Here is a 23,690-nt window from a genome sequence, read left to right on the forward strand (position 1 = left end):
TCTAAGGCAACTTTGAAATGTCTCTGGTCTGAAGCATTGTTTCCTTCCACTTTCAGCTCTCCCCAGGGCTGCCAGGAGAGAAAGCACCTGTTCAGAATACGTGGTCTGTAAACGGCAATACCATTACTATTATAGCTAGAAAATGAGCATGAACTAAGCCCACAATGTGCTTGCTTTTTCCTGTAACACTTGAGATCACAGAGGTCTTTTCAAACTATTATTTATGCCTTAAAATGATTTGTGAACTGATGGCTGTCATCTCTGAAACCATGGCCTGCCCAGACCCAGGCTGCAGAGGCAGCATGACAAAGACTTTCAGGGGACAGCGGAGCCCGCACTGGCTGAGCCTGGCAGGCTTCTCATTTTAGGTCCTGGGCTCCCATCCCCTCTCAGAAGAGGCCCCACCCTCTCCCACTACCATGCCTTTCCTGCTTCAGTATAAGAAATTCTGCTATTTTGTATGGGGGGGGAGGGCAGTAGATGGGCGGGGGTGCCCCAGGATTCTCTGATATTCTATTTGTATTTAATGTTATTTTGCACCTATTCTGTAATAACTACTTGGCCTGCTATTAATATGTTTTCGATATATATTAGTGTCTGTGAAGGAAGCAAACTGTTGGAATGTATAGTTACTGTTATGGGGTATGTTGGTGTACGTATGTAGTTATCAGTGAGTTTTAAGAAAAAGAGGTCTTACATTAAATAGAATCAAGATGGAAGAGTTATAACCCCTAACACATGTTGTTATATATTTTAGATGATCCTTTAGGAATTAGAACATACTTTTGTTTTGGGCATTAAGCAGCTAGTTTTCCAGGGTTGAAGGTAGAAACAATTTGTCCCTTGTTTTCACTATGAATTTATGTTTCTTTTCTGTCTTTCCATCTGTTAATAAACAGTACAATCTTTGTTTACTGAGAAATCAAAGTTGATACAAAATTACCTGTATTTAAACAGAACTTCCCGAGTTTCAGCTTCTCATGGCATATAAAGAGGCCATTCAGTTTGGTGTGTTATAGATTCTCTGCGTAGGATTAGGCATATATTCTGGAAGAAAGAGACTTTGTTTCTAGGAGGGCATTGTTAGAGGCCTGCTATCTCCGGCCACTGAATAAGTAAATCTGTGACCCAGTAGGAGGTAACTATAGGTCAATCACTGCATCACATATAGCTGGTCAGCAGGTCCCAAAGAAGGCTTTGAAGAAACAAGAGCCTTAGTTCAAATCAGTATGACTCTTTTACTGGTACTGTCACATCAATCTGATGCATGGCAGGCACTGAAAGCCAGAAGGAAACTGGTCTGCTGAAATCCAGAATTTGGGGGCAATATTAAAACCCCTGACCTATTCAGCAAATTCTCTTTTAAATTCTACTAGTAAATGGGATTTTAAATGGCTGAAGTAAAATTAGTACTTTCTATCTATATATATAAAGAGCCAGGGGCCATCGCAACCGAACGTACGACCTAACAGGCTGCTTGAGGTCACCAGGCCGACAGGGGGGTTAGTGAGGGACAACCAAATGACCAAGTACCAGGCTGTGTGGGGTGACCAGGCCGGCAGGGGGGTTAGTGAGGGGTGACCAGGCCAGCAGGGGGCGCAGTTGGCGGCAACCAGGCTGGCGGGGGGGGGGGGGGGAGGGGGGGGAGTGTGAGGGGCGACCAGGCCAGCAGTGGGGACAGTTGGGGGTGACCAGGCCGGCGGGTGGGGGGGGCAGTGAGGGGAGACCAGGCCGGCGGGTGGGGAGGGGCAGTTGGAGGCGACCAGGTCGGCAAGGGGGTGTTAAGGACAACCAGGCTGGCAGAGGAGGGCAGTGAGGGGCGACCAGGCTGGCAGGGGTAGTTGGGGGGCAACCAGGCCTGCAGGGAGGGCAGTAAGGGTGACCATGCTGGCGGGGGGTAGGGGGACAGTTGGGGGCAACCAGGCCAGCAGGCAGAGGCTCTTGGGGTGATCAGGCTGGCAGGGGGGCCAGTAGGGGTGATCAGGCAGGAAGGAAGGTGAGCAGTTAGGAGCCAGTGGTCCCCGGTTGTAAGAGGGATGTCTAACTGCCAGTTTAGACCCGATCCCCATCCCCCGAGGGGTCCCAAATTGGAGAGGGTGCAGGCTGGGCTGAAGGGACCCCCCCCCCCCGACAGTTTGACCATTCGACCAGTTGCTATGGCTCACACTGACCACCAGGGGACAGAATCTCCAAACTGTAGGTTAGCTTGCTGCTAGGGTCTGGCCGATCGGGACTGGGCTAGACGGGCTGGACATGCTTTGGAGCCCTCCCACAGTCCCTCCCGGCCCCTGGCCTGTGGGGATCAGGCCGAAACCAGCTCTCCAACATCCCCTGAGGGGTCCCAGATTGCGAGAGGGTGCAGGCCAGGCCGAGGGACCCCACCTGTGCACGAATCTATGCACCAGACCTCTAGTATATCATAAAATGGCTTACTCTATACATTTAAACACTAACTACTAAATTAGAAACTCATATTTTGATTACTTCCTACTACTGAAATTGTGGAGAAATGCTTGAAAAAATAGAGCATGGGTTTTAAGGGTTTTTTAAAGCTGGTTATCTCCTTACTTCCCTTCTTTTCTTTCCTTCCTTTCTTCCTGCCCCCACTCCCTCCCTTCCTCCCTCCCTCCCTTCCTTTCTTGAACCTGCCTTCCCTACCTTTCTTTCTTACTTTTACATATGGATTGCGAATGTCTCTTATGCACCAGGCATGGTCCTAGGGCCTAGGCAATTGATACAGCAGAGGATAGAACAGGCAACAGTCCCGGCGCACGTAGTGCTTACATTTTAATGTATTCAAATTCTGTCTGCTTAGTATGTGATCTTGGACCTGAACTTCATTAGCTCAATGTGCAAAATGGGGAAATGCTTCTTACTGTACAGGGTATCGTGGTGATTAAAATGAGGTAATGCCTGAGCTCCTGGGCATGGAGCTCAAACATACTCATCCCATTGCTTTTCCTCAGCGGGCTGCAAACGTGTTTCTTATTCCTTCGGGCACATCCTGACTCTGGATTTCTGTATCTGTTCTCTTTCTTGGTCTCTCTCTGCCTCGATTTCTGTTTGCATGTCTTTCTGTTTGCATGTATCTCTGTGTGTCTCAATACTTGTGCAACTATGTCAACATATTTGGGTGTGGCTCTCTCTCTTCCAATATCTTTCTCTTTGTCCAGATTTGTTTGGGGTGTGTGTGTTTTGGTGTGTGTGTGTGTGTGTGTGTGTGTGTGTGTGTAAGTGTAAGAGAGAGAGAGAATATCTCTCTGTGTGAATGTGTCTTTGTCTCTGTATCTCATTCTCAGCGTGTGTGTCTCTGTGCATGTGCCTCACTTTGCACCCCTGTATGCGGGTGAGTGTCTCTGCATCTCTGTTTCTCTTCAGCCGGGGGTCTCTGTGCATGTGCCTCACTTTGCACCCCTGTATGCGTGTGAGTGTCTCTGCATCTCTGTTTCTCTTCAGCCGGGGGTCTCTGTGCATGTGCCTCACTTTGCACCCCTGTATGCGGGTGAGTGTCTCTGCATCTCTGTTTCTCTTCAGCCGGGGGTCTCTGTGCCTACTTCACTCTGTGTCCGTGTGTCTCTGTACTATCTCTGTTCACTCTGTTTTGTTTGTATTCTCTGTGACTCTCTGTCTCCCCTCTCGCTCTTTGTGTCTCTCTGCTTTCTTTCTCTTTGGGTCTTTTTCACTTTCGTTCACTTTCATCCTGTCTTTCCTGCTTTCAGGTTGTCTCTGTCTCTCATGCACTCTCTCGGACTCTCTCCATCTCTTTGTCTCTCTGTCCCTCGGTCTCTGCCACACTGTTTCTTTCCATTGTGTGTGTGTATATGCAGGTGTTATATAGCCATTCATTCACTTCATTGTACTCGTATTTATACATGCATGCTCTCCTCATCCCATTCATTCACTTAATTGTACTCGTATTTATGCATGCATGCTCTCCTCATCCCATTCCCAGTGATAGCCAGTGATATTTAGGTAGTAACCTCAGGGTTCAGGGAGAATGAAAGGGAATGGGAATTTGTTCTAAAGAAGGCTCGAGGGAATTGATGAACAGAGAAGGGGATTTTTAAAATTATAGATGGGTGTTATGAAGACTTGGTTCTATTTTAGATGATGAGATATAAATTCTCTTTTTCCCACAGCACTAAATAATAAATCAGTTAATCTTTTCTCACACCCCTTAAAGCATGATCTTCTGGATTTTCTTTTAAAGGAGAGGAGAGTAGAATAAAAATAACTTGAGAGTTAAATAAATGAATTTTATATTTCTTGACAAAAGCCTTATCTTAGTTCTGATAATTGGATTTTCTATACCAATTACATCATTGTGGATGAATGGTTATTCTTATTTAGTAAGCTTGTGTAGCTAAAGCCCACACAGGTTAAAGTCTATGGAACTGGGTTTATAAATCACCTTCTTATTGGTTTCCAGAGTGTGCCAACACATTTTATCAATAATATTGCTTGCTAAAACTCACCTCCGACCTGAAAAGCATCCAACAGTTATTCCACATTAAAGAGTTCTCTGTTCAGGCAGAACGAATCCTAAGATTTGCAACACTAGTGTTTTATATAGGAAAATGCAATGGAAAGTCCAAGAGCTAGTTCCTGCCAGGCAGGCAATACCTGACATGCCCATAGGTGGGGACAGGGCAGACTCCTCAGAGTTCTAGTTAGTGATAGAAAAGAATCCTCTGTTTTGGAAGGAGCTGCTGCACGGAGTGAGTTTTTTTTCTCTATCTGCAAAATATTTAACTTAAATTCCATTGGTGTGGGGCCTACGCCTGCAACAGCAAGTCAGATTGTTATTTTCAATATACAGTCTTAGCTGTCTCTTATTTCATTTTTATTTTATCAAATTAGTTTATTGAGTAGTTCTCTCAAGATATACATAGCCTCCTGCCATCAATATTTTTGCCTGTGCAAGGAACATAAGGGTGTATATGTCTTTTCAAATAAGTGTTCTCGTTATCTCAGATGAATACCAAGAAGTAGAATTGCTGGATCATTTGGTAGTTCTGTTTGTAATTTTTTGAGGAAACTCCACACTGTTTTCCAGTGGTTGCCATCCACTATGGAAATCCCACCAGCAGTGCACAGGTTTCCCTTTTCTCCAGTTCCTCTCCAACACTTATTTCTTGTCTTTTTTAAAGTAGTCAGTCTAACAGGTGTGTGAGGTTATGATTTTTGATTACGGTATAATCCATATTAATATAATGCTAATTGAATGTAGAATAAAATATAGTTATTTAAATTCTAACATATGAGTTAGAAGTAAAAATATAAGAATATTGCACATTCAAAAATATAATAGTTACAAGTAGTAATCATATACTTGCAAACCAAATATTACAGTGGTTAGAGGACCTCAGTTTATTGTTTACTATATGCTAGGCATGGGGCTTAACTGTATTCTGCAGTATATAGGTGAGATTAACAGGTATTATTATCAGTTTTTGCAAATAAATAAACTGAGAATCAGAATAGTATACAACCTCTTGTTCAAAGGTATATACTAGTAGACAATAAATGATAGAGCTGAGAGTAGAAACTCAAGTATATTTTATAATTTTTTGAAGTAATGCTTTTTTCCCCTGAAATATGCTTTCTTCCTTTCCTGATCTTTACCAAAATAAGGTTTCAATAAGCAGGAGTTTAGAAAGAGCTTTTCCCACGTGTGGGGAAATAATGCTGTATTACTCTGGGCCAGGATAGTTTCATTAGCTTTTGGCCGTGATTCTGCAACAGATTTACATGATTTTTTTTTTTACTTTCCTTTCATTATTGCACATACGCATCTTCTAGGTATTTACCATTTGAGTAATAGTAATGAAAGAAAGAATTGGGAACTACAATTAATAAATTACAAGGAAAATATTTTCTTCTAACAGAGAGAAGGAGAAAGGGATCATCAGGTGCGTTTGGCAGTTGGAAATGGTGTACGGAGTGATGTATGGAGAGAATTTTTAGACAGATTTGGAAATGTCAAGATGTGTGAGCTTTATGGAGCTACTGAAGGAAACATTTGTTTTATGAATCACACTGGGAAAATTGGAGCGGTTGGGAGAACAAATTTCTTTTACAAAGTAAGTACCATATTTTCTTTACAAAAGAAATATTTTGAGACCTGGTGACCTCTCTTCTAGCTTTGTGCTTATACATGATGGTAAGTATTATCAGGTGGTTTTTTTTTTAAGTTGAGAAGTTCTATAAATAAAAATAGTAGCCTCGAGGCGAACTATAGTGCTAGAGATTACGAAAATCTCAACCTTCCATGTTTTCCCTCCCATATGAGGATAATGATACCTAATTCTTTTGTTCAGCTTTCAGATTTAATGATGTCAATATAAATAGTAAGCATAGATCCTGATATATACTAATTTGACTCCATTTTCTTTGAGTATTTTCTTTCTTTTTTTTTTTAAATATATATTTTATTGATCTTTCACAGAGAGGAAGGGAGAGGGATAGAGAGCTAGAAATATCGATGAGAGAGAAACATCAATCAACTGCCCCCTGCACACTCCCTACTGGGGATTTGCCCACAACCAAGGTACATGCCCTTGACCAGAATCGAACCCGGGACCCTTGAGTCCGCAGGCCAACGCTCTATCCATTGAGCCAAACTGGTTAGGGCCTTTGAGTATTTTCAATCCACTATTTCTATTTGCCTTTCATTTTTATATCAGTCAAAACGTATGTATAGGCTTCTAATATATGGTTTATTTTAAAACTTTATCAAGATACCACTAAAATGTTAAAAGCGGCCAAAAAATCACCTTCAGAGTAAAAGACTTATAGCTGATTTCTCAATAGCAACTATGGAACACAAAAGATAGTAAACAGATATCTTCAACTGACTTGGAGGAAATAATTGTCAAAATAGAATTTGTACTCAACAATATTTTTTAAAGAATAAAATTGAAAATAATCTCAAAATTTATATAACCTCAAGGGAAAATAAATTCAGAATCATAGTAGGATATTGTATTTGTAGCTTTTTCAGTATTTTATAGAACAAACAAAAAATGTCAACGATATAGAATATTTGAATAATACAATGAACGAGCTTCTTGAACTAATGGACATGTATAAGACACTACATCTAAAAACTGCAGAGTATCCATTTTTTTCTAGCACTTATGAAAATTCACAAAGATTATTGTTCCACTTAGGGAATTCCAGCAAATTTCAAAAGATTTAATTTATATGGATTATGGTCTCTGACAACAGTTTAATAAAGGTAAAAATACATTTTTTAGATGTCAGCTAGATCATTTCCTATGTATTTGGAAATAAAACATCTCTACCTTTTCATGACTTAACGAAATATCAGAAATTAGAAAAAAATTGAGCTGAATCATAATGAAAATGTTACATTTCAAAATGGGTAGACTCCGATAAGAACAGCTGAAAATTCATGGGATAAATATCCATTTCTATAGTGTTAATTTTAAAAAACAAACTCAGGGAATTAAAAGGAAGGAAATAATAAAAATCATAAATTTAAAAAATAGTAAAACATTTAGTGTCAAAAGAGATAAAAATGTGCTGTCAACTGAAACTAATACAAAATAATATTGAATGTATATTGTAATTGAAAAATTTTTTAAATATATAAAATATATAATTTTTTAAAAGTAAAAAAAAAAAATAGACTCAAAGCTAATATAAATTGTCCTAATGTTTGGAACCTAAAGGAGGTTAATGCATTCTTTGGGATCTTAAGGGTCTTGTTGTCCTGCCAGAAGTGCATTCACATTCTGAATAAAAGTAATTTGGGGTAAGTAAGTTCTGATATTAACTGAGTTTTACAGTCCTTACAATTAATTTTCTCAATTCATTGAACTGATTCCATTAAAAATTGGTGTTTATATTAAAAGCTCCTTTAGTGAAGCTGAGTCATTCCAAAGTAATCATCTCAGAGAGTATAATGAAGAATACTTGTATTTTATTACTGGCTTGACTTAATTTTAATTTTCTCTTATCTCAAATTCCCTGTCAGACTATAATCTATATATGTAAAAGCCTAATATGCTAAGTGTTCCACTGATTGGTCGACCACCCGACCAGTCACTGTGATGCACACTGACCATGAGGGAGCAGACCATGAGCTTTGACCAGTAGGTTAGCTTGCTGCTGGGGTCTGGCCAGTTGGGACTGGGCTAGAAGGGCTGGACATGCTCTGGAGCCAACTTCGCAGGGTCCCTCCTGGGCCCCTAAAATATTTCTTCTAATTAATTTCCTTTCAATGTGCATGAATCCATGCACTGGGCCTCTAATAATGTCACTACTGCAGGAAGGCATGATGGTCTCCAATTTATTTAGAAAATTTCTGTTTTTCCATTCATGTTAGGTTTTTTCCAGTTTGGAAATGAAAAAAAAGGTACTTAATATCATATGAGTTCTGTCTTTTATCACTTCATTCATATATTGTTTTGTTACATAGCAGGCGATCAGAAAAAATTGGACCAGTAACTCTTTCATAATTGTGTGGAGAGATTTGATAAGTGTCTCTCAGAGAGGAATAAGCCTCTCAACGGAGATAGGATTTTATAAGTGAAGGAAAAAGAAAGCAGCAACACCTATGACCCAAATGCCCTTCTTGTATGCTATACCTACTATTTAAATGCAAAAGACTGAAGGGATATGTGTCCCATATATGCTCCCAAAGCAAACAATATAAAAAATTTGGTGACAACTCATTTAAGAAAAAAAAAAACCCAAGTAAAAGTTATGGACTGCCTTCTTTTCTACACCTGGGGAAGGAACAAACATGAAATCCCTAGAGGAAATAAAATTTGAAAAGGTGGGGAATGAATCTAAATTAAAAGGCAGCTGAAAAAAACATGGACATCAAAATAATAAGTCCTCCAAAATGGCCGGAACCAAAAATGAACTCACAGAAAGAGAAACTAAAAAAACAATCCCATTTACCATTCCAAGAAAAAAGTTAAGATACCTAGGAATAGCCGAAACTGGTTTGGCTCAGTGGATAGAGCGTCGGCCTGCGGACTGAAGGGTCGCAGGTTCGATTCCGGTCAGGGGCATGTGCCTGGGTTGCGGGCACATCCCCGGTGGGAGATGTGCGGGAGGTGGCTGATCGATGTTTCTCTCTCATCGAGGTTTCTGGCTCTCTATCTCTCTCCCTTCCTCTCTGTAAAAAATCAATAAAATATATTTAAAAAAAAAAAAAAAAGATACCTAGGAATAAACTTAAGGAGGTAAAAGATATGTACACAGAAAACTACAAGACATTGAAAAAAAGAGATAGATATAAACAAGTGGAAGAATATACCGTGTTCATGGATTAGTAAAATCAACATCATTAAAATGGCCATACTACCCAAAACAATCTATAGATTCAATGCAATCCCCATTAAAATACCAACAGAATATTTTACAGACCTAGAATAAACTCTCCCAAAATTTATATGAAACAAAATGGCCAGGAAAATTTTAGAAAAACAATTTTCCATAGGTTCAAAAATTGCATTAATATTCTCCTTAAAAATAAGAGCTTAAAGAAGAGGAAATTGCAAGGAAAACATAAATTAACAAAAGGAGTTGGAAAATAGGCATGCTCAGCTAAAAAAAAAATCAATAAAGAAAAAAATGAAACTATTACAGAGATTAACACCACATTAAAGGACTTAAAAATAAACAGGACTGTAAACATTGTTAAGGAGCAAGATGAATGGGATTAAGGGGTCACACAAACAATAATATTCATATCCTATATAATAAAAGCCTAGCAACCAAACGCCAGAACAACCAGCCGACCAGTCGCTAATGATGCGCACTGACCACCAGGGGGCAGACGCTCAATGCAGGAACTGTTCCCTGGTGGTCAGTGCACTACCACAGTGGGAGGTGCCGCTTGGCTGACCAGGACGAGTGGCTGCTCCCCCTGCGAACCCAGGGCCAACAGGCAGGAACCCAGGCTGCAATCATCGCCTCCTCACCCCAGGCTGCTCCTCTTCGCTTCCTGCTGCCTCCTCCGGACGCCCACAAGCCATGCAGCCCTGCCACTGGGCTCCCAGAACTGACCCTGGAGCTTGGGAGGCGGGTTCATGGCCACAGGACTGAGGCCTACTATGCCGCCTCTCAGTGCTGTTGTCCCTGGGCCGGCCCCAACCGGGTCCCCTGGAGAGGTGAGTGCTCCAGCTCCACGGAAGATTCTGGACCAGGGAGCAACCCCTCAGAGGGCAGGTCCACAGCCGTTCAGCAGACCGGGATGAGCAGCACTCCCACAGGGAGCCGATCCCCGCAGGCCATGCCCTCCACCAGTGCACGAATCCTGTGCCCCAGGGCCTCTCGTAATAATATGAAACAAATTAACAAAATAGATTTTGAAAACAGACAATGACTTGACTGGTGTTCCTGCAGGGGGAAAAAACACACAGATCAAAGAGATAATAATTATTTGAAACCTAATAGAAGAAACTTCCTTAAATAAAGATTTGAATCATTAGCAAACGAGCACATTTTATTACAGGGATATGGTACAGAATGATCATCTAAAAAATATATCCTGGTGAAAATATCAAACGTAAATTAAAGAACCATTGGATATGCTGAGGCAGAAAAAGCAAAGGATACACGTAGTATAGGGCGAAAATGAACATGTGCATGTTTACGTAGGAAGTAAAGTGTGGCACCTATTTTTGTATTTGTGTTATAACAGCCATTTTTTGTAACGTGTGGAACCTCTTGAAGGCAAGGGAAATATAGAAATCCCCCTGGCTGAGACTTAATGCTCTGATCCTGGCGACTTCTAGAAGATGCCGTGATATATTTGAATTTCATTTATATCATGCAATTACCCAATTTCTGACCATCGAGTCCCCTGTATCTGACAACAGGCACACTGAACAGTGATTTGGTGTGGAGTGAATGTCACCTATGCAGGTAGTTGCCAAATTAATTTAAAAGAAATAACACTAAAGCTGATAACACTAAAATTGCTGGGCAAATTTTTCAAAATAGAAAGCATATTAGACAGGAGAGAAGAGATTGGATAATGATCAGGGCTCTGTTCTTATTTGGCCAAATTGATAAATGCAGTTCTGGAACTTCCGGAATCGTTCTTCTTACCAGTCATTAGGCAAGTGGCCAATATTCTGTTACTCAATTACAGACAAAGACCAACAAGATGCAAGCTTGCATTTTAATAAAGAATCTTTATGTCTGGAATAACAATAGGTTTTGCTTTGCAACCTCTTTCATTGGACCTCATCTTAAAATCGGATAATACTAATTTCTACTTTATAGGTGATTTAACGATTAAATTAAAAACTGCTCTTAAATCCTTAGCACAGTGGCTGGCGTACACTAAGTCAATATTAGTGATCAGGACCGGTGTCGGGCACTGGTAGCAGGTGCAAGCAGTGGCTGTGGTCATTTGGTCTATTTGCATATTAGCCTTTTATTATATAGGATTTGTTCATTTCTCACCTCCTTCTAGTCCTCCTCCTTTTTCTCCTTCTCTCCTATTTGTCCTTTCTTCCTATTTTTTCTCGCTTCATTTTATTTCCTCTATTTTAGTTTACTATTTTCTAGTTTAGCTTAATAAGATTGCTTATTTAATTAACCAGGAAAAACCTCAATTTTCTTAACTTTAAAATGAGGGGGTTTGGATTGAGACGAACTGTAATTCTCTCTCCCGGGTCAGATTTTAGTGGATCTATGAATTGGCATGACATGGTGATAATACACCACAGTAGTGCACAGAAGTATTGAGTGTTGCATTAGGGACATTAGGTAAAAGGCCTGGGGAAAGGTCAAAGTAAGTGTCAGATAACAAGTACTTTCTAGGCACCTGGTCCCTTTTCAAGGGACTGTAAATTAAAAATAGACAATAAACTCCTTATATTCACGTAGTTTACATTTTAATTCTATTAAAACTTTCCCCTTCAAGGGATGTTTTGCATGACTGCAAAAAAGAGAAGGCAAGGAAGTGGTCCTCTTCCCTGTAGATAGTCGAGTATGTAGTTGGGTGCAGGGATTGCTTGCATTCTCTCATTCAGGATTAAAATTAGTAATGTTTGCCAAGGTGTAATGAACAAAAAGAAAGAAATGAAAGTAAATGCTAGCACATGAGTCTGTTTACTAATACCTTCAATTTTGATATTCAAATATTGAATTTTGCATCAGTAAAGAGTCCGTGTTTTAATAAATCCACATTCTAATTCACCGTTTCAATTGAATATAAAATCTTCTACCCATGGATATCACTGCACAAATAACTAAATCTTGTTCTCATTTGATTTTGTTTTTGCAGCTTTTTTTCACTTTTGACTTGATAAAGTATGATTTCCAGAAAGATGAGCCCATTAGAAATGAACAGGGCTGGTGTAGTCATGTAAAAAAAGGTAAGATTCTTATATTTGAAGATGTCACCTCAGGCAAGGTTTCTGAATTTCCTTTTAAATTTAAATTTAGAAAAGAAAGAATGATTATTTCTAATAGGTAATATGACTTAACTGGAATTTCAATGTCAGTAGAATGGTTTAATTATTAGATGTTTGATGCCACAAATGAATCTCTCAGATGCTAAATTATTAAAATTTTAAAGGGATTATTATTGGCCTCATATTCTTCTTAATCCACCATTTACTTCTGCTTTGCGACAGTGGCATATGTCCAATGTCCTATATCACCAACATTAAAATGAATGACTTAATTTAACATTCTAGGTGTAGTGGAGAATCGGGCAGATTTTAATTTAAATCTGGGCTTTCACATTTAGAAACTGTACTGCTTTGGGAAGGTCACCCAACCTGTCTGAGTCTCATTTTCTTCTTTTTTTTTTTTTTTTTTTTTTTTCATTTTCTTCTTATGTAGAGTAGAGGTGACAATACTCTTTTCATGGGGTTATTGTTGACAATTATTTGAGATGATGTATGCAAAGCCCTGCAGAGGGCCAGGCATGCGGCTTGTCACCCTTCTCTTCTCCCTTTCACTCCTCCTCCTCCAAGGTAGACTTTCTTATAATTTTTAGTTAGAAATTTTTGGGTTTTTTTTTAAATCCTCACCAGAGGATATTTTTCCATTGATTTTTAGAGAAAATGGGAGGGAGGGGGAGAGAGAGAAACATCAATGTGAGAGAGAGACATCAATCGTCAATTGATTGCCTCCTGCCAATGCCCCGACCAGGGATGGGGAGCAAATCTGCAACCGAAGTATGTGTCCTTGACCGGGAATCAAACCCCGGACCCTTCATTCCACAGGCTGGTGCTCTATCCAGCTAGGGCTCTAACCAGCTAGGGCTTTAGTTAATTTTAATGAAAGCAAGTGCCCCAGTTAACTTGCTGCTGCATATCATCAATCTAGGAAATTAAATGTAGAGATGTCACTTAAAATTGTTTAGCAGACCAGACTGAATAAATCAGGCCAAACTTACATTTTACTGCCTCAGAATATGTTTAAACTACATTTCAGAGATGATTTCCTTTAAATCTTTACTTCAGATGTGGAGGTAAATGCTGCAAAACTGATTTTTGTTTTGTTTTTCCTGGCAGCTGAAAGTATAGAAAAAAAAATACAAATCTTATCTATTAAAAACAAGATTTCCCAATCCTCTGAATTTCAAGCCTGAGGATATTTATCAAATATCTTTCCCTAATTGAACTCTATAGATAGTATTCAAAAGAAAAGTCATTTCTAAGGAACTTCATTTCAACACACCTTGCTAGTTAGTGTGTGGTTTCTTTTTTACTTTTTTTTTTCTTTTTTTTTTTTTTACAATTACAGTAATATCTGATATTGGAACTTGAATCCCAGAACTGCTTACTACTATTTTGCAGTTTTAATTAAAGGTTACTAAATAGTTTATTTTCCCATTAAGGCATTATGTCTTGCATAAATTGCCTGTAAATGACAGATAAAAATACACTATGACCTTTCAAGCATTTGCAATAATTGATTTCTAGAGAAGAAACTGTCACTTGTGTCCTGAAAAAGAAAAACAACATAAAATTTGAGGGAAATGTGAGGCTTGAAAATTCTGAATTATAGGGAATGTTGCCTGGTGGAATATGCAGTGAGAAGAGGCTTTGGAGTCAGGGTGTCCTGGTTAAAAATTTCAACCCCCACAGTTGGCTGCGTGTGACACTGGGCAAATTACTTTTTCTTCCTCCGTTTTTTCAACTGTAAAATGAAGATTATAGGAGGGCCTGTCTTGCAGGTTTGTGATGAGAATCCAATGGGATACCTATGTAAAGTGTTCAGAATAGTGACTGGTACCCAGAAATTGCTCAGTAAGTGTAATAATGAAGTTGATTATGACGATGATAATGATGGTGATGGTGATGGTGATGGTGATGCTGGGGTTGGTAATGACAATGACCATGAGGGGCCTCTGCTGCAGCAAAGCGGGCTTGTGTGGCCACCGGTTTGTGTGTCTTTAGAAGCCAGAATGCCCAGAAGGAGTAGGAGTAATTGACAGTTGAATAGAAAGTTAAAAAAAAAAAAGAAAAAGAAAAAAGCTGGAATATAACCCATTTAACGCATCACAAAGACGTTCACTCGCTTCACAAGGGGCAAAGCCAGTCACCAATAGCCTTGAAATCGTCCAGGGCAGTGATTGCTCCTCTCCCTTGTCATCCACCCCTCTCTCAGAAGTAGTTTTTCCCCGTGCAGATTGCTGGCCAAAATCTGGATTCATTTGAATAAATGTTATTGAAAAATTATTTTTGATAATGTGTCTAAAATAAAACTAATACATTTCCTGTTTCATCTCTAGCCCATTGAGGATTTCCAGACTAACATACCAGAGGAATAAGACATTTTCCTAAACTTTTAATAACATATTAGTTATATCAGAGATAGTATTATACAAAAACCTTGTTGCAAAAATCATTAAGACTTGAATTTGAGCACTAGGTTCATTCCTTTCTATCTGTTGGACTCTGGTAAATGACGTTACCCTTTTGGTCCCTAGTTTCTTCCCTGTGAAATAGGGATTATAATTATCAATTTCAAAGCATTTCTGCGAAGAATAAACAAAATGGCAATTTTGGGGCTTGCTACATAGTAAGTGCCCAGTAAATATTGCTGTTATCATCGCCTTTTTAAAATTATTGTTATGGTTGTTATTTATAGAATTTCCATTATTAGCAGTGGTAAAATCTGCATAATCCAAAAGAAAAGTAGCCACTGTTCTATCCATCCAGGATGTAAAATAAATTTAACATACTTTCTTCACATTCCACTTCCTTTTTGTTAGTTTTCCCAAACTAATTTGCATTTATGGCAGTCCGTGAAAAGACGTGCTGGTTGTACTCGGAGCACCCAGGGTAAATGATGTTAAATATAATAAAATAAGTTTAGAGGAAAGGAAGATAGGCAACACAAGTTGTATTGGTCAGATGTAAATTAGGTGCATGCATGGTGTGCATAATAATCGTTTTAATCCGATCACTAAAGGTGCCTTTCTCTCACAGGAGAACCTGGACTTCTCATTTCTCGAGTGAATGAAAAGAATCCCTTCTTTGGTTATGTTGGGAATAAAAAGCACACTGAAAAGAAATTGTTACGTGATGTTTTCAAGAAGGGAGATGTTTACTTTAACACAGGAGACTTAATGGTCCAAGATCATGAGAATTTTCTCTATTTTTATGACCGTATTGGAGACACTTTCAGGTATGAGACATCAGCGGTTCCACTGCCTGTTCTGATTATGAACTGTGCTCTGAGCAGGACTCTAGGGAAGCCTTATAGACCACATGCCCTTTACCTTCAGGGCAGACTCAATCATGTCTCCCCATTTAAAAATCTATCAGCCATCTGTTGCTAGATTGAAATAAACGTAAAATTTTGATGTCAATTTTTATAATTATTTTAACAAATCCATTTTGTCCAAATTAGTAAGCTCCTTTTTCTTAGAATATCAAACAGGTACACAGATCTGAAGTCTAAGTGGTAGGGTTAAACCAATTTGGTCAAATATGATCTACTTCTTGACCTAGTGATAAAGATAATGAAACAGCAACATTTCCCTTTCTAGATTTTCTTTCTTAATACTTAAGATTATTTTAGGCTTATGACTTTATTTTACTTTCCTAATCAATGACTATAGAACAGTGAAGGACAGACAATAGACATTAAAAAATTGCTTGAATGAATAAATGAATTATACTTCCTCACTTTCTTGTACCAAGTTAAGGAGCTCACACTATTTAAAATTATTTTAAGCCCTGCTGGCATGATTTAGTAGTTGAATGTCAACCTCTGAACCTGGAGGTCATGGTTTGATCTGGTCAGGGCACATGCCCAGGTTGTGGGCTCAATCCCCAGTGTGGGGCATGCAGGATCAATTATTCTCTCTCATCGTTGATGTTTCTATCTATCTCTACCTCTCCCTTCCTCCCTGAAATCAATTAAAATTTATTTTAATTAGAGTAAAATATCTATTCATATGCACTGAAAGAGCCAAAGGGATTAATCCCTAGAAATCAAAAGGGTTCAGTACAGTGAAAGACAACTAACTATAGCTTTCCTTTCAGTTTTTTCTATCTGTCATTAGAGATAGGAGACATTTTCTACTTAACTGTTACTGTATTACAAAATAAAAAGGATTATCATGATTTTATTTTTATGACATATTATAAAAAACATTTTACAGTAAGCAACTTATACCAATGAGACATAAAGTAATTTTAACTAAAAAATAGATACTGGACTTTGTTGAGTTATCAACAAAGTGCTTCCTTAGAATATGTATTTTGTTTTGAAAACTGCCATTATTTTCCGTTACTAGGTGCTTGCACAGAGCCAAGTGCAAGGCACTAAAACTAAAACTGGGTACCTAATTCTTCAAATATAGGTGTACTAACCGGAACTTGTTTTTTATTTAGATGGAAAGGAGAAAACATTGCAACCACAGAGGTTGCTGATATTATTGGAATGTTGGATTTCATACAAGAATCAAACGTATATGGTGTGGCAGTGCCAGGTATGAATATATTTTGGGTTTGGGAAGGAGTCTCAGAATTGCCAACTTTCTTTAGTTTTGCGATTCAACATTTCTTACTAATTTTATATATATATATAAGTTATCTCAGTCTTGTCATGGCAAATAATGCCCTAGGGCCGTGGTCGGCAAACTGCGGCTCTCGAGCCACATGCGGCTCTTTGGCCCCTTGAGTGTGGTTCTTCCTAAGCCTTAGGAGTACCCTAATTAAGTTAATAACAATGTACCTACCTATATAGTTTAAGTTTAAAAAATTTGGCTCTCAAAAGAAATTTCAATCGTTGTACTGTTGATATTTGGCTCTGTTGACTAATGAGTTTGCCGACCACTGCCCTAGAACAAGCTAACCAATTTCATGGCCACATCAAGGGAAAAGTACCCATTGAAATTTTTATGATTTTTGCTTTTTATTTTAGTATGGGTTGATTTTCTCCCCATTGAATTTTAATATATGTGTTTATTTTTAAGCAGACCTCAAACACTCTGGTCAGTGACTCACTGCTTTTCAATAGTCTATTATTTTTCTCTTTGAGACTGGAGTTTATACATGCCACTAAACAGAAATGTGCTCTAGTTTAAATGTTTAAGAACACTGACTTGTAGTTAAGTTGAACCTTTTAAAAAATTATTTTTAAATTGTTTGGCCTCATTTATCTTTATAAATATGCATGTGAGGATTGTATCATGATGGTGGAAATGGCAAATAAAAGTGACCACCTTGAAATCACAGGACTCCTCACTGTCTTTTTTTTTTTTTTTTAACTAATGACAGTATTGTCTAACTAATGTTTGTAAGTGCATGGAGATGTAGGTGTGGGGGTGAGAGTGTGGACAGGGGAGCAGAGGAAGGGGTGTTTACTCTAATAGCTAGCCACTGGGTGCTGGAGAAATGCTGCAGAGATTCCAGTCCCCTGGAAATATCTATGGGTGGCATGATATGCAGAAGCGATCTGTGGATTTAGTTAGGACAATACCAGCCTCTAAATAAAGACATGCCCTCTATTTTTTGCATTGATGCTTATTATGGACATTTCTCTTCTTAAATACATATTTCTTCTTAATATTTTATATTAGCGGTGGTAAGATGCAAATTATGGGTCATTTATGGTGTTTTCCATTCCATCTACTTCATTATTGTGGTGTAGCTATTTTAGGATTAGACTCTGCCCTTCCTTGTTCCTAAATTATTTCTGGGGAGTAGATCATATGCTCAGGGAAGGACCCCTTCATCTACATTGCTGTTGCATTGTCATTGCTGCAAGAAATGTAATGTCTCCCTTTACAACAATTACTATGCAATCAACAGGACTATTTTTAAAATGCACCTAGTACTGGTAAATGGACTCTATTTCAAACTTCTTTTTCAGATTGTGAAGGAAAAATAGGAATGGCCTCGATTACTTTAAAACCAAATAAGTCTTTAGACTTGGAAAAAGTTTATGAACAAGTTGTAACATTCCTACCAGCTTATGCCTGCCCACGATTTTTAAGAATTCAGGTAATTTTACTTACCCATTAAATTTAAAACCAGGAATTCAGGAGATTAATTATAAAGTAACATTTTATCTTTTAGCTAATATGTGCATTTTATGTATATTAGAGAATTTGAAGAGCAATGAAAAGCCGTGGCATGTTAATTTTTATCCATATTTGACACCTAATTATAGAAGGGGAGCGTGATGAAATGCTAGGATGTCTTTGTCTTTGTCCTAATTGTAGAATTGCTCCCTCCCTGTTTAGTCAAGATCTCAGAGCAAAAAATGATGGTCCCAGAGACAGTGACAAGCCGAAAACCACATTTTACACGTGCCTTCTGAGGACAGTTAGTGCCATGTGCCTAAAATGGGGTTCCACCAAGCTGACATCAAGGTGTCTATAGGAGGTGTACAGAACCTAAAGGGAATTGGCTTTAAGCAATTTTGCTTTTAATCTTTGTCCTCATTCTGTCAAAAATATCATGTAAATGAAATATGTATTTATGACAGTTCAGATGCTATGTCCCATTGGCCAAGCAATGACTTGGCTATAAGGAATGCCACAAAACCCCTCTGGGATTTCATATTTTGGAGGAATTCTGCATTTATTTGTTTTGAGAAATGGGCTCTTTCTCTTGTTAGGTAACTAGACTAAAACATAGTAAAAATAAAAACACATTTATTCAGCTACTGGGTAATTTTGCTTGCTCATTACATCAGACATTCATCTATTTAATATTGTGCTTTAAATGAAATTTCCCAAAGCTAGTACTCATCATCTCTCAACATCCAATCACAGAATTTTTCTGGGTACATTTATCCTATTGCTATTATATTTCTAATAGAGTGAGAGGTGGGGTCATATTTATTTTTAAAGCATTTGCTGAGCAATCCTATGGCCAAGTCAGTGCTTGGCCAATGGGACATATCATCTGACCTGTCATAAATACATATTTCATTTATATGATATTTTTCTTTTAAGAGCTTTTACATACATCATCTCAGATTATTTTCATATCACCTGAAATACTAAAGGTAAGTAAATATGAAGCAGAAATAACACATTTTTAATTGAAAAATTTTTAAGTAATTTAAATTCGCATGCAGTTGTAAGAAATAATACAGAAAAGATCCTGTGTACTGTTTACTTGGTTTCCTCCTATGGTAACATTTTTCAAAACTGATATTGACATTGATACAATTTGCCCATCTTTTTAAACTTTTCTGTTTTACTTGTACTGGTGTGCATGTGCGCAGGCGTGTGTGTGTGTGTGTGTGTGTGTGTGTGTGTGTGTGTGTGTGTGTGGCAGGCGAGGAGGGAATGTTCCTCTGGCCTAGGTTCTTCCAGCTGGTCTAAGAATGAAATTGACATGAGACAGATTACCAAGAGAAAAAAACCAAATGTTATGCACACATACATCTGGGAACCCCATATACCTGAGAGAGTCAGAGGCCCCACGTACGTGAGAGCTTTAGCGACAGAAAGTTAAAATGAGGTACGGGTGGCATACTGAGCTAAGGATGAGGTAAGGTGCATTGGGGCTTCACAGAGGAGGAAGGTCGTTTTCAGGACAACAAGAAGAGCAGGTGTTCAGTAATTAGAAAATTTCCCTGCCATATAGATAGGTCATAAAATGTTATTTCTGGTGATAACTTATTATGGACAAGGCCCCTACTTTAAGTTCTTTAAGGGAGAGGTAAAAGTTTCTCATGAATCCTCAGGGTCTCATTTGCCATCAAAATAATTCACATGCCAAAGTGGCCTACCTTTGGGAGGCTTGTTCTTAACCCCTTCAGTCTTCAGTTCCATACACTTTTATTGGCTATGTAGCTTTATGCATCAATGACCACAGTCAGGATATGAACAATTTCAATACCACAAGGATCCTTCCATGTTGTCCTTTTATGACCACACCCAGGTCCCTCCTGCCCCTCCCTATTCCACTAGAAACAATATATTTTAATGAAGTAGGAAGTTGAAAAATCATAATATTTTAAACATTTTCTCCTGGGACTACTTAAATTCATTGTTATTAAACAGAAGAAGTATTTTGGCGTAGGACTACTCTAGAAGACTAAATCAGTGTTATACAAATTTAGAAAATATTTTAGCATCATTAAGCACCTAAAAGTACTTGGGCCATGACTGTAATATTTATTACAGTATTTACTATAGTTAGAATAATGCATGACACTTAGTTGTCAAAATATTTATTTAATAAATGAGTTATGATCTGATATAAGAAAAAGAATAAGTTACTTCTGACAAAATGAATAAAACAATTATTTTATTAAAAATCTGTTTCGCACAAATTTTAAAAGAATTCTCCTGCCAATAAATTTACCAAAAAAATTTAAATGTTTTATTATTTAATATGGCTGGGAAGGAATTAAATTGGTCCTTTCATTCTGAAACACAAATTGTTATAACCTCTCTAGGAAACAATTTGCTAAATATGTGACCAGACTATTAGAATTTGCATATATTTTGCCTTAGTAATTTTATTCCCAGAAATGTATCCTTAGGAAGTAATCAGAGATTCTGAGATGACAGTGTTGGGTAGGAGAGGGGAGAGAAGGCATGAGAGCAGGGAAGGAGGTTCAAAGAGAAGTTGAGTCTGGAATTCGTTTAGAAATATAAATCAAAGCGACCAAGTTATTCATAGAGCTTTATATGGACCTCGACATGTCACCGGATTTAAAACAAGGATGCTTTTCCATGCTTGAAAGTGCCACAGAGATTCCCTCATATCTTCTTTAAATCCCTTTTAAAGCAGAGCTGCTTCTTTTTTTTTTTTAATATATATTTTTATTGACTTCAGAGAGGAAGGGAGAGTGAGAGAAATATCAATGATGAGAGAGAATCATTTATTGGCTGCCTCCTGCACGCCCCCTACTGAGGGTCGAGCCCGCAACCTGCACATATGCCCTTGACTGGAATCGAACCCGGGACCCTTCAGTCCACAGGCTGACGCTCTGTCCACTGAACCAAACCAGCCAGGGCAAGCAGAGCTTCTTATAAACTCCACATACCTGAGAGAGTCAGAGGCCCCAGGTAAATGAGAGCTTTAGCGACAGAAAGTTAAAGTGATTCACTCAAATCTCCTTTAAATCTCTTAAAGCAGAGCTTCTTAAACTTTCTAGATTCATGGTATCTTTAGTGTCTCAGTAATTATTTTATGACACTCTTGACCCAAAACAAGCACCTCAACATTTGTTTATTCAGTGGTTAGGCCAAAACAAATTAGCAAGTATTTGGGTCTAACAAATTAGTTGCCATTTGAAAAAACAATGCATATAAATTGAAAGAAAAATACTCTTATTTCATTTTCAAACAACCACAGAAATAAAGATGTGTACGTTTGGTACTGCACAACTCTTCAACCTTTGGAATTAGATTGGACTGAACAAGCCCAGCCTAATTCCATGTTATACATTGATTTAGATTTGCTTTTTATCACAGCTCCACTGAAAACTCTGTTTCACAAAGACATGACATTTCAGAAATGAATGTAACACAAACTAATATTGACCTAGTTGTTTCCAAGTGATGACTGACAGATGTCACTGGGTTTATTTTGAAAATTTTAAATATTCCGTGGAGACCCTAGAAATTCATTTAGGTACCACAATGCACCTCAGTGTATAGCTTGGAAACTCGAGTTCTAGATCATTCTTTACTCCCCCTGGTTCTTGTAGTAATCTGCCTTATGGAATAGATACCTGTCTTTTACAAACTTTATCTTCGTGTTTAATAGCATTCTCTGTACATAATACTGTATTGACATTGAACTGAAGAGATAAACCTATGTGTCTTAGACATATTTATAATCCATTGTAATCAGTTATTGACTATGCTCATAATTTTTATATGTTGAATAAAGTTCACAGCTAAATTAAGCTAACGATTTAAATGTGTAGAGGCCAATTTTTTAATTTCTAACGTTAAATTATTAGTGGTATGAAAATGTTGTAACTCTCTTGTAGTCTGCATTGTTAACCATGTTACTTTTGTGTTATGTATAATATTAAATGATTCCACTGATCCCGATAATTGCTCTATAGGGAAAGATGGAAACAACAGGGACATTCAAACTAAAGAAGTTTCAGTTGGTGCAAGAAGGATTCAGTCCATTGAAAATTTCTGATCCACTTTACTTCATGGATAACTTGAAAAAAACTTACGTTCCATTGACCAAAGAGCTTTATGATCAAATAATGTTGGGTGAGATCAAACTTTAAGGTTTCTTTCAGACACAGCGTTTTCAAATGCTTTCTTAGGAGAGGTGAGAGGAGAGTATGTGGTTCTTCAGCATGAAATGGAGGAAAGGAACTGACTTTCATTAAGCGTGTGCGGTATTTCCTTATTATGCAATAGCGTTTCTTCAATTAAGAACTTTAATTTGCTTTAATAACAAAATTTAATTAATTATCTTTTTTACCTATATGGGGATGCAGTGCATAACTAAATATTTGCCTTAATCACAAAACTCTTAAATAACAAATAAGTAGCTATTGTCTAGATACTTACTAAAAATGTACTTTTTAACATTTAAAGTTTCTAGTTTTGAATAATTTGTTATATTACTCAAATATTTAATTTTTATGTGCCCTGTCCTGTAATTCAATAAAATCATCTTCATTAATATGTTTTGAGGTTCTGTTCTGATGTTTTGAATGATAAATTTACAGTCAAAGGAACCTGACCAACTAAATGCATGCACTCCCATCTTCCTCATCTTAAGCTCACATTAAAATGGTAGAAGAAATATAAAACTTCAAAGCAGGAAAACAGGTAAGTCCAAAGGATTTGGGAATTTTTGAAGATATATAAATGGGATCAAATTCACAATAAAATCCAATAGAGCTGTAGAAACCACTAATAATACATGAAAAGAATAGACTATGGCAAATCTTTTGAGCTCGGCGTGTCAGCATTTTGAAAAGCCCTAACTTAACTCTAGGGCCGTGTCACATATAGAAATTTTTTGATATTTGCAACCATAGTAAAACAAAGACATATATTTTTGATATTTATTTCATATATTTAAATGCCATTTAACAAAGAAAAATCAACCAAAAAAAATGAGTTCGCATGTCACCTCTGACACGCGTGTCATAGGTTCGCCATCACTGGACTAGAATAACAGGTATTGACACCAAGATCGGAGGCAGAACGGGCACTGAGCGTGGCAGGTTTGTGAGTGGTTAAATGGGAACTGTCCTACAAGGATAGTGCAATT

The 23,690-nt window shown here is 37.8% G+C and overlaps 1 protein-coding gene across 2 annotated transcripts in view; it reads left to right on the forward strand.

Moving 5' to 3' along the window:
- SLC27A6 (solute carrier family 27 member 6) overlaps positions 1 to 23,093 on the forward strand; it is a 52,590-nt gene extending 29,497 nt beyond the window's left edge. The window contains exons 5-10 of one of the 2 annotated variants that reach the window (XM_036310347.1): positions 5,889 to 6,083; positions 12,281 to 12,371; positions 15,444 to 15,642; positions 16,857 to 16,954; positions 18,340 to 18,470; positions 22,513 to 23,093. In XM_036310347.1, the coding sequence (XP_036166240.1) occupies positions 5,889 to 6,083; positions 12,281 to 12,371; positions 15,444 to 15,642; positions 16,857 to 16,954; positions 18,340 to 18,470; positions 22,513 to 22,689 (891 nt within the window). In that variant the 3' untranslated portion in view covers positions 22,690 to 23,093. The remainder of the gene's footprint in view (positions 1 to 5,888; positions 6,084 to 12,280; positions 12,372 to 15,443; positions 15,643 to 16,856; positions 16,955 to 18,339; positions 18,471 to 22,512) is intronic. The other variant, XM_036310348.1, reaches the window with a different exon arrangement.
- The last annotated feature ends 597 nt before the right edge of the window (positions 23,094 to 23,690 follow it).

This window comes from Myotis myotis, unplaced genomic scaffold (genome assembly GCF_014108235.1).
Source record: "Myotis myotis isolate mMyoMyo1 unplaced genomic scaffold, mMyoMyo1.p scaffold_m19_p_5, whole genome shotgun sequence".
Classification (NCBI taxonomy): domain Eukaryota; kingdom Metazoa; phylum Chordata; class Mammalia; order Chiroptera; family Vespertilionidae; genus Myotis; species Myotis myotis.